Below are 12,141 nucleotides of genomic sequence, written 5' to 3' on the forward strand. Positions count from 1 at the left end.
AAAATGCAATAGGTCTCGCCTTTGATTAAGTTAAAGCCATTTGCTTTGCTATACAATACCATTAGCAAAGCAAATGGCTTTAACGTAATCAAAGGCGAGAACTATTGCATTTTCAATGCTTGTTCTACTAGCCATGTTACAGGGTGCAGTACCATATGTGGCCATAAGGGGTCCCAGGGGACCTCTTTGGCCACTTATGGTACTGCACCCTGCAGAAGATATAAATCCACCCTACCCATAATACATTGCATGGAAGGCAGTACCATGAGTACATTCAACTAGCTATGTCCATATATAAAATTAGTAGCTTTGAAATGTGACAAAATGATTATATTGATTCCGGATTAGGTTCTACTCCGTGTGGAGCTGATGAAGGGAAATTAATAGAAAGTCTCATAAATGTGAGATGTGGTAGTGAGCAAAGTAACCACTGGCAGCCTTACAGAGGACATAGCTTGTGTTCTAAAAAAAAAAAAGAGGGGCAGAAAGTTTCATTTTGTTTTTATTTGCAGTGGAATCATTACATTTGCTTTGCACTATTGCCAATGGTAATAAAAAGCAAATGTAAAAACAGTCATTTTCAACACCAAAAGCTCTAACTTTAACACATTCGAGACCTATTGCATTGGAAATGCAATTGGTCTTGCATTTGTTGGAGTTACTGGTATAAACAAATTGTAATTTTTTTTTTTATCTAGACATGTTGCAGGGTGCAGTACGATATGTGGCCAAAAGGGGTACCATGAAACCTCTTTTGGCCACATCTGGTACTGCAGAAGATATGGTAAATCCACACTGCCCATAATGCATTGCATGCAAGACAGTACCACGAGTAAATTTAACTATATAAAATTAGTAGCTTTGAAATGTGACAAAATAATTTATATATTAATTCCAGATCAGTTTCTACACTGTGGGGAGCAGATTAAGGGAAATTAATAGACTGTCTCATAAATGCGAGACGTTCTTGTGAGTACAGTAAGCATTGCCGGCCTAGCTTAGGACCAAGTGAATGTCCTGCCTGAAGCCTTTAAGAAAATAGCCTCTTGTTGCTCCCTAGGTCTTAATTACAGCCTCGACACCTGTAACAGGGGGTGTCCTTATGTGAGATTACAAGAAAAGACAAGGCGGTTACTAAAGAGGGACTACTAAGCCTATTGACCAATGAAAAGCCACTATTTACAAAAGGACAGGGACCAGAGCCAATTAAAAAGATGGGCAGAAAGTGGGCGGAGCTTTATTCACATATCCTGAATACAGCATGTCTCTAAGAGACCGCGCAAGCGCTGCCTAGGCGAGACCTAAAACGGAAGCAATGACAACGACAATAACGCCAACTAATGGGAAGCAACGGGTAGGCTGTAAGCACTGTGCGTTCTTAGTGAACCTTCAATAGGTCAACTTGCGCTATCTGGCAGGCAAGACCTAAAAGTGCGAATTACTTCAATGCCCTATGTTGTAGTGTCATTGAATAAATACAAAAGAACCCAATTTAAATGAAAAACATTACCAGGTCTAAAAACGCAATTAAAAAAAAAAGTCAGTCATGCTTTAAATGGTTCAGATTCCTACACAGCTAATGGGAAGCAATGAAACTTGCTTACTAATTCCGGCCTCTACACCAGCCATGTCCAATCAACCCAATCAATCAGACAGCAAAAACAAATGCCAGATGTCAATAAATACTGTTTGGTAAAACGTTTTATTGGAAAAAGGTCACATTTATAACAAGCTCAAAAGAGGCAAAATAATTTACAAAACATGAATGCTTTTTACCAGGGTAAAGACTAGAGTCCCTACCGGCAGCTGCCAAATGAGTTTGAGGGATGGACAGTGACGATGGATGGGTCAGCAAGCAAAACGGCTGGAATCTCAGATCCAAAATGACTGAAGTGTATTTAAAACATTTAATGTCTGTTCTTTTTAAAAGAAGTCCACATCTTCTGGGGCATCAAGGTCTCTGTATTCTACAATGTGTCGGGGGTCACCTCTAAGCATCCTGTTGAGACAACACAAGAAGGATAGGCATTAAAACAACTAGACTGTAAAACAAGCAGCCAGATTCTGGATCACACTGAACGATCACCTTACCGCCTCAAATGTCTACTGTACCCCTGGCCCAACTCTCCTGAACAGGTTTCTGCAGGTGTGTAATGGTCTTCTCCATTAATTCAAATTAGTTTGTAGATTAGGAATTAGTGTTGGGGGAACAAAGTGACTGCTGAAGCACTCTCATGGGCCTCAGTGCAATACAAAGCAATGACAGCACTTCGGTCAAGTATACACAGACGTAGACATGTACGCATGCATGGATGTATTCAGTAAAGGTGATCAACAAATGTAATGAAAATGTAACACAGAAACTTTGATGGAAGACCAGGTTCAACACATCCCTTTAGACTGTAATTAATACGGCAGACTTCACTTGTGCTCTGTACTGAATGAGTTATAGACCAAAAACTCTGGAAGAGATTATTTTGTGGTTGTCTTGTCAAGTTTAGCCACTTGGATCTACAGCCGTTAACCCCTTGAGCAACTGTTTAAGCAGAATGAAGCAGACCACCACTGTTAAAACACTAGGATATATTCTTGTGAGAAACTGAGTGAGCCATGTCTGCACATGCTAAACTGGAGTCACCAGCTCCCCAGAGTTAAAAGTAAGCACTAAAAAAAAGAGGCACAATACAAACCTGCTGCGGGGTTTGCCTGGGTAGCCCTGTCCCCGAAAATCATAGTTGCCTCTTCCAGCGTAAGGAGCTGGAGGAAAGGGGCCACCACCTGTTGATAGAAAGCATTCGGCAAAGCGTTAGTAGGAGTTTCCCACTTCTGTGGGTTCTAAAACACCCCACACCCCGAAAACTGAATAACTTGGCCGTTAACATGTCATGGATGCCAATGTCCATAACCTTAAGCTTCTGGTTTTATCCATTTCAAAGAGAAGGAGAGTGCTGCGCGTGTGACTGGATAAAACTATACCAAGGCAACCTGAGCTGGCTTTACTGGATGACAATCACAGCAAAAGACGGGGCAGGTATTCAATCAGAGAAGTGTAAGGAAGGACTGCTGGACACCAGCACCCATCCCTGCCGCTTGCATGATATGGGTGGTTTCTGTGATTCTGACTAATACTAGAAGGATGCTACACCATGCGACTGCGAATGAACTGGAGACAGGATCACCTCAAACCAGACATGAGGAATTGTTTTAAGTTCAAATAGTGTTTATTTGAAAGAGACCAAGCAGCCGTCTAACCAATGTCAAGATGAGAGTTCACCCCCCCCCCCCTTAGAAAAGCAGATGCTTGTTACTGTGTTATCCAATGGAGGGCTACTATTATAAAGGAATATAAACAGATGCTACTGTTGCACATCTCAATGGAAGCAGCTGAAACCACGGAGTGACTCCCAATTGGAACCATGATGAAACTCCAATAGAAACACTATCTGTCCAGGGACAATGGGCACCTCAAGAGATTGTCCAAAAGCATTCCAGCTGGAAGACCCAGAAAAAGCTTGAAGTTTTACAAAGTAAGAATACGTTAAACAACAACAAAATAATCTTTACTTGTAGGTTGTGACGGATGCTTGCAAAACATACACCACCCTGGGGTTAAACACATGCATGTGAATTGTTTGGTTGAAAAGAAAGCAGGAGACCATTTTTGGACAAGCACTTATTTTCAAAGTCGGTGAACCGCAGGGCACCCTCTGCTACGGTGGCTTTCTCCCCACAAAACACGCCGTGGAATTAAGTATAAGGAGATCATCTGAGAATGCTTGAATATAACCAGCACTCCCAATAGAAAAGATAGCGACAAGGGAAATGGTTTGTTTTAAATGCAGGCGATTATTTAAACTATAAGAGTTTAAACTGGCTTTTATCAACACAAGCATTGGGTTAAGCCTTTTCTAAGCAAATGATGCAAACATAGGGGAAATAGAATTTTATCCTTTCATATCTTGCTTAACATGCTTCAAAGCACACATTCATTTTTTTCTGTAAACAAATTCCGCAAAGAACGGAACATCGGCTGAGAATAATATGGTGCTAAATGACGAGAAACTGTGCAGTTTAGACAAACACTTTGGAAACAAATTCAATCTTCACCCACGCGTCTAATTAAAGGAACACTTTCTGGTAGCCAAAAACGTATTCCTCTCCAACTCTAGTCCTGAAGACACCAGCATTCAGTTAGGACCAGGATTTCAGAGAACAAAGTACCTCAACCTCCAAAAGTGCAACACTTACAATGTCAACATTTACTGGAGGTAAAACCCCTCTGAGACCTGTCAAAAGAGCATGGAATTGTAGCAGCTGCATGTCAGTGACTGAGGTGCTGGAATCTAATCAGCAACCATAATACCAATCCATAAAGTCATGGAATGTTGCCAGGATCACAGGTGCTGGTGTGAAAAGCAATGACAGGTATATATTCCTGTTGTCCTCAGTACAATTACAGACCTACTCTGAGCAGCATTCTGAATTACATGGATCAGTTGTGTCTCAAGTAGTTGATCTCTAAAGAGGCGATATTTCATGTTGACCAGCCTTGTGGCTGAAACATACAAATGCTGTAAACCAAATACTACACATTAGGCTTTGAACAGAGAGAAACAAAATGAAGTGAGTGTTCCCACATGCACGTCATGTTACATAGAAAGGTGAGTGCATTGCACTACTCAAACTCTTGTTTTTTTTGTTCAGTGGTGAAGGTTTCTTATCTTTCCATATTTAGTACTGTGTTTTAAAGAACAAGTTACTTCCCCCTCGGTAATGCCTTATTGGGTAGAGACTATATCTAGCTGCAGATTCCTTACCTTTGAATTTCCCCATACGTCAGGCTGGATCCGAAAGATTTCATGAGCAGCACCTCTGCAAGCCTGTAGGAGGTGTTGTTTGGCTCAACATGCATCGTCAGCACCGGATGTGACGTTACGGTACCTATAAAGGCGCGCTGACGTCAGTTTCTTTTCATGACTTTCCATACCAGAAGCGTAGAGCCAAGTGCACTGATCTCTGGTGTGGAAAAACTAGGGCCCTGAAAGGGGTTAGCCCTGTGCATAGAAATCAGTTTGCAGGGAAGATGGGTGGGTCGGTAAAGAATCTGTGGCTAGATAAAATGTCAGATAAGCTGTTATCGAAGATAAGTTACTTGTTCATCTAAGAAACTTCTAGCTAGAGATCCCTCACCCCTGAATAGATACTCAAGCAATACCTCTCCGGAGGTGGGTCTGCGGACCAATTTCTATCAAAGAATTCTTGCAGGACTGAACGGGCAAAGTGCCCCTCCTTACAGACCTGACTGTCCCGACAGTAACGTTTGGAAAACGTGTGCAGAGATACCCACATTGTTGCCTGGCAGATGTCCAGAACCAGGTCTGCGTGTGCCAACGCAGTGGTCAGCTCAGCGTGCTAACACAGTGGTCGCAGCTTTAGCTCTGGTGGCATGAGCTCACCGTTGCTTCATGGCCAGTGCATAGCAGATTTCGATGCAAAACATGACCCATCTAGAGACGGGTCGTTTCTGCACCATGCGACCTTTTTTTGCACTGGCATCTCTCATGAAGAGCTGATCGTCCTCCTGGAACTCATGTGCGCTCAAGGTAGAACGACAATGCTCTTCTTGGGTCCACGCGGTGGAGTCGCTCCTCTTCTTTAGAGGGATGTGGAGGAGCATAGAATGTAGGCAAGGTGATTGAACTACATGAAATGGGGTGACCACTTTCGGCAGAAAGGAGGCCCATGTACGAAGCATCAGTTTGTCAGAACAGACAGAAAAGTAAGGCAACACAGACCACCTGCAGCTCACTCACTCAGCGAGCAGATATAATTCCGACCAGGAAGGCTGTTTTCAATGTAAGAAGCCTGACAGGGCAATTGTGGAGAGGCTCGAAAGGAGCACATACTAAAAATGTCAGAACCAAAATTAATGTCCCACCGAGGCATAATGAATGGTGACGAGATGAACAAGACCTTTTAAGAACCTATGAACAATAGGGGACTTGAACAAAGCGGGTTGGTCAGGCAGCCGCAAGAAGGAAGAAAGAGCACAGATAGTCCTTGAGAGTGCCCAGAGAAGAGCCCTTATGAGCAAAACTTCAGAAAGTGGGGCAGAAAGGGGATCGAAATGTTTTTCTGTACACCATGCCACAAATGTCTTCCAATGGCAGGCGTATACTGGTTTGGTCAAGGGACGACTGGCTGGCAAGATAGCATGGCAGACTTCGGGTGGAATGGTGAAAGTGGTCATCTGTCACCGCTCAATCTCTGTGCAAGAAAGTGGAGAGTGGACAGGTTTGGGTGGAGAACCCTACCCTGCTGCTGTGACAGTAGATCCTCCCGAAGGGGCACCCTGATCGGAGGATCGATTGGAATGCTCAAAAGCTTGGGATACCAGACTTTCCGTGCCCAGTCCGGAGCCACAAAGAGGACTTGGGCCCGGTCGTTTTTGATCTTCTTGAGAACTCTGGGCAGGAGTAATATGGCCACAAAAGCGTACAGGAGGCCAGAGCTGCACTCGAGACTAAACACATCAACAAGCGAGTTCCGCCTTGGAAACTCCAGCACACAAAACTGCTGACATTACATGTTCGACAGAGGCAAACAGATCTAGCCATGGCTTTCCTCACTGCTGAAAGATACCTTGCGCCACCTCCGGCAGGAGACGCCATTTGTGATCTGCTAGACATGGACGGCTGAGCTCGTCTGCTCTGCCGTTCAGAGAGCCCAGGGGTGTTTAACTACTAGGGATATGCCCTGCTGTTCCAGCTACTCCCAGAGCCGCTTGACAAAGGGTCCACTACCTCACCCCACTCTGTTACAGTACCACATATTGGTGGTATTGTTAGAGGACACTTGTACTAGCCTTCCCTTGATAAAGGGTAGAAAGGCTTTCAATGCCAGTTGATCACTTGGAGCTCCAGCATGTGTAGTCAGGATCCCACAGGAGACCAGAGTCCTCTGAACTCCACCTCACCCAGATGGTTGCCCCATCCCAGAAGTGACATCTGTCAATAGTCCGAGCTGGTTGGGGGAAGGGAAAGAAGTCTGCAGCGGACCCAATCAAGGTCTGTTAGCCACCAAGACAGATCTTTTGCCGTGTCTTCCGAGATCTGGACCATGTCGGAGAGATTCCCCTGATGCTGCACCCATTAGATCTTAAGGTCCCACTGCAGAGCCTGCATGTGTTAGTGGGCATGTGTCACTAGCAGGATGCAGGAGGCCATGAGGCCCAGCAGCCTCAGTCTCTCCGAAACACAGGATGCAAGCTGAAATATCGGTATCATAGCCTGAATATCCTGGACTCGCCGCTGGGTAGGATAAGTCCGAAACTGCACTGCGTCCAGAACAGTTCTGGTGAAAGGGAGTGTAGGAGGGAGTCAGGTGTGACTTCAGCATGTTGATAGTAAACCACAGCAAGTGCAGGAGGTTTGCCGCTGTAGGAAGCAGGCTATGTATAACCTATACCCAAAGTAAGGTATAGTGTGCAGAGCCCAGTGGATCCCTAGAGGCTTTACAGAGGGTAAAGTAGATAATACTAATGCTCTCTTTTGTGGTAGCGTGGGCAAGCAGCTAGGCTTATCAGAGGGCTATGCTAGGCATTTGTCGTAAACATAGGCAAAAAATTACTACACACACAATGACTAAATCCAAGACCAATGGATGTAAAACTTTGTTACTTTAATTACTAGAACCAAAGAAGCTTAGTTGCAGGTAAGTATAGTTTTCAAACTGGCAAGGACTTCAGTTCAACAAGATATATACAGTTTTTAAAAACACCAATACTTTGCAGGTCAAAAAAAAACATTCACTTACTGCAATAGCTCAATTGATCAATGTTATCCTATGGGAGGATAACAAGAATGCAATCTCACGGGTAAGTACTTTACTTACAAACCGAGACTGCACCACCAGCGGTTCTGGAGCGGCGGGGTGCAGAGGTAATTCGGAGTCTGGTGCCCAATGTGATGTGAACCAATGGGGCAAGGGGGGGGGGGGTGTTTGCCTTCAAAGTCATGTTAATTACAGGTAAGCACCAAACATACACCCGCAGCGGCTCAGGGGCAGCAGGCTGCAGAATGCCAACACAGCGTCAGGCACCCAATACAAATCAACGGGGGACAACAGTCTCAAACAAAGGCAGCAGGCTAGGACCAGGAAAGAGGACGAAGAAAACTAGTGCCTGGGGGTCACTTAAGCACCATAAGTCTGGCTACCCAAGGCCCGTGGGCCGTGTGTGCAGAGGGTGCCTTTTGAGGTCGGAAAATCCTTACCGGAGCCGCTCGCAGATTTGGGGCTCCTTCGTGTTAACGCTGCAGACGCTGTTGTGGTGACTACACCCTTTGTATGTCCGCTCCCTTTGGCATACCCCTAAATCCTATTGGCTAAAATCCTCACAAACTATAGAGGATTTTCAAAGAAGGGGGTCACTTCAGCTCAGGACACCGTAGGGGTGGCCCTAGGTGAGAGGGGACCCACCTCTCGAGCTTACTAATTTTCCTGCCGACCTTGCTGCCAAAAGTGGGGCTTGGTCAGGGGCCAGGCGTCTCCACTAGCTGGAGAGACCCTAGTTAGCATAACAAAGGGCAGTAAGACTTTGAGGCTAACCGCCCTTCAATGCTGTTCCTGCTTGGGGGTAGGTGTGAAGCACCTCCACAATCAAAGCAGGTTTCGTTTCTGACCCACGAGAGCGCAAGGCTCCCACCTTAGAGAGTCAGAAACATGTCTAGAAGTGGCAGACTGGTGCAGACCAGTCGGGCACACACTAGTGGTTTGGTAGGTTTTCAAGAGGCACCTCTGAGGGGCCCTCTGAGTAAATTTATTAATGAATCCAACACAGGCATCAATGTGGTCTATTAACCGGAGATGTTTGGTACCAAATATATTGGGATTCGGTAAAGCCATCATGGAGCTGTGGAACTCTTATTGACAAGCTCGCAGGCAATGTACTCTGTATGGCTTCACTATGCACTTATGTCTAAAAATGGACTTGCACACTAATGTGGCATATCTGCTCATGCAGTTGTACCCTCCCAAGAGGTTAGTGCACCCTGTCTTAGAGCTGTAATGCCTGCTGTAGGGGTGACTTGCCTATGCCTGCCTGTCTCTTGGTTGGCAGGCCTGGCACACAGGGATGTGTGCCAGGTCAACTCTTCACTTTTAGCTGCACCAACATATGCAGGCTGCAGTGGCAGTGTGCATGTGTTTGGTGAGGGGTCTCTTAAAATGGCATAATACATGCTGCAGCACTTAGAAACACTCTTGGTTTACCACTGGTACCTTTTACAAGGTGTTCAAATTGTGGAAAGAACACAGGCACATGGAACCTGGTTAGCAGGAACACAGTGCACATTCAGTCAAAGTGCATCAGAATAAGGCAAAAAGTGGGGGCGAACCATGCAAAAAAAGGGGCACTTTCCTACAACCGTAGTCTGGAGGTGGGAGACAGCCTGGAGAGAGCCCACCTTCAGCAGCCAGTCGTCGAGATAGGTGAAAACTGGCACCCCAGATCTTCGCACGTGAGCTGCAACCACCGCCATCACCTTGGTGAACACCAAAGAGGCGCTAGTAAGGCCAAAAGGGAGCAGGTGACCAGAAAATGTTTGTAGCTCATTGTAATCCGCACATAGTGCCGATGGGAAGGTAGGACGGGAATGTGAAAACAGGCATCCTGCAAGACCAACACTACCATCTAGTCTCCTGGGTCCAGCGCAGCCAAGACCTGAGTGTAAGAAACTGGCTCTATATATACTGCAAGTGAGGTACAGTGTGTATAGAGTCCAAGAGTCTCCAGAGGTTTGGCAGAGGTTAAAGTTAGATAGAACCTTACTCTCCAAAGTGGTAGCTTGGTCGAGCAGTAAGGCAGTATCTGTGGACAGTGTAAAGCATTTGATGTACACACTCAGTCAGCAAATGGTCTCACACACTCTAACTTAACTCTAGACTAATTGTTTTGTATAAAAACAAATATACTGTTTTATTTCTAGAACCAAGCAATCCTGGTACAGGCAAGCATATAAATACTTTGCAGTAGTAATTTACTTGTATGAACACAGTACAGAATTGCAGTATAACTTGTACTGGTTTTGGTTACAGTTTTAAGAAAGCAGTTTCCAACACATTGCTGTTATAGTACATTCAATTGAATGGGCTTTTTAAGTAAAATGCAGGTAATTACTTTTCAGATTACTTTTGTTACCACAGGACTGGATCCTAGATTCAGCCTTGGGACATTTCCTGAAAACCGGTGAGTAAATGAGTTTTGGTTAATCGGCTGATTTTTAAGGAATATTTGTAGTTTTCAAAAGTCGACACTTGGAAACGTTTTGGGAGAAAAAGTGTCAACGTTATCCTATGAGGAAAAATAAGTTATCGGTTTCAAGGTAAGTAAATCGGTCTTGAGTTAGGGTTCTGGGGTTAGACTCGGGGGTCTCCCAGGGTCAGTGATGCACTGTTGTTGCACCCCCAGTGGCACTAGGGCGGCCCAGTGCAGAGTGTTGGGGCCCAATGTTATCCTATGGAGGATAGGGGGACTCCGGTTGGTGGCTGCTGGCAAGCAGGCCACAGGGTTGTGGGAGCAAAGCTCCTAGGGTTAAGCTCAGGGCAAGTTGGGGACCAAGTTAGCACCAAAGGAGCGCCCTCAGCGGCGCTAGGGCAGCCGGGTGCAGTTTTGAGGTCGGGTGCCCTGTTGATTTCAATGGAGATTCTCCGGGATAAAGAAACACTGCAGGCTCGGGGACGAAGATCTTCCAGGAGTGACTACCACTTCGAGGGGTAAGTTGGGAAGTAGAGGGATGGTTAGGCACCACTGGGTTGAGCGCACAAGGCCGGGGGGCGTTGGGTGCAGGGGTGCCTTTGTACATCGGATTTTCTTACCCGCTCTGGTTGCGGTAGGGGGGGGCTCCTGGATTGAGGTGGCAGGCATCGTCTGGAGGCTTGAGGCAGGTCAGGGGTCACCGGATCTCTGGTCAGGATCGCTGGGGCGGACCTCCTCGTGGTGTTTGATCACTCCAATACAGACCAGGCTTGGCGGGTGCAGAGTGTGCTGGATTCACGGTTTCTGGCTGGCACCAGAAGCTGCAGTTCAAACACGTCCGGTGTTCACGGGAGATGCAGCTTGGAAAGTGAATGCAGGAAGGTCGTCTGGGTTTTTTTTTTTTTTTATTAAACTTTTTATTGAGAGCAGGCACAATTTCAGTAATACAATACATTTGTAGGGTATAGCACTTAAGCAGCACGGAACGTGAAGTCGAGCAAGTCACACAGTAAGGCATTAAGAGTCTGCAAGCCTAGGCCGTCTCATTGCCAATCAGTGGGAGAGGTACATATTTCTCCCCGAAAGGCGTTTCACCCTCCCCACTTTTTAATCCCACTTTCTGGGACAGCCCCGACGCTTATAAACTTCTTTCTCTGCAATCATACGTTTATCCATTTCAGCCACCCATCCTATCGTAAGTGGCAGTCTACTGGAACCCCAGGAAATTGCAATTGCACGCTTAACAAATAAGTATTCTAGTGCCACCCATTGCTGCTCAACTTCCGTTAAATCGGTGGGTTCCCATATGAGCCCCATTTTTGGTGAGAGTTGAATGTGTTTGCCCAATGTGTCTCATCTTCGTGGTAGCTCTAACCCAAAACGCACGTATGTGAGGACACTCCCAGAGAATATGATAGAAGGAGCCGTCTTGCCCACATCCTCTCAGGAATAACGCGTCACTCATGTTTCCCCTCTGGGGTTTTTGAGGTTGCTGACCGCTGGACATGCCAGGGTTTTGCAGGAGCAGGTTCGAGGGGAGACAGGCCTGTAGGGTTGGGGCCAAGTCAGTGGGTGTTGTCCTCTTGTTAGCTCTGCACGGCTTCTCGTCCTTTTCTTGTGGTTGCTGGATCCGAGGAAGGAAGGTTCAGGGTGCCCCTAAATACTAAATTTAGGGGCGTTACAGGTAGATAAGGGGCAGGGACCAATGGGTCCCCTCCCGTGGGTGGGTACACCCCCTATTCTGCCACTCTCCAGCGGGAGGGGGGCAGCAGCCTGTCCCTGGTTGGCTGGGTCCACCCATCCTCAAGATGGCGGGGACTCGAGGTTGTGCTTCACCTCGCCTCCCCCACCTTAGGGGTGGAGTTGGCAGAGGTGGGCACACCTCT

General features: G+C 46.2%; 1 protein-coding gene across 2 annotated transcripts in view; it reads right to left on the bottom strand.

The window, feature by feature from the left end:
- Positions 1 to 1,683: 1,683 nt before the first annotated feature.
- Positions 1,684 to 12,141, bottom strand: part of SRRT (serrate, RNA effector molecule) — a 160,147-nt gene continuing 149,689 nt past the window's right edge. For both annotated transcript variants that reach the window (XM_085638184.1, XM_085638185.1), the window contains 2 exons: positions 2,691 to 2,778; positions 1,684 to 1,999 (listed from right to left, as the gene is read on the bottom strand). In XM_085638184.1, coding sequence (XP_085494310.1) covers positions 1,924 to 1,999; positions 2,691 to 2,778 — 164 coding nt within the window. In that variant the 3' untranslated portion in view covers positions 1,684 to 1,923. The remainder of the gene's footprint in view (positions 2,000 to 2,690; positions 2,779 to 12,141) is intronic.

Source organism: Triturus cristatus, chromosome 12 (genome assembly GCF_964204655.1).
Source record: "Triturus cristatus chromosome 12, aTriCri1.1, whole genome shotgun sequence".
Taxonomy (NCBI): domain Eukaryota; kingdom Metazoa; phylum Chordata; class Amphibia; order Caudata; family Salamandridae; genus Triturus; species Triturus cristatus.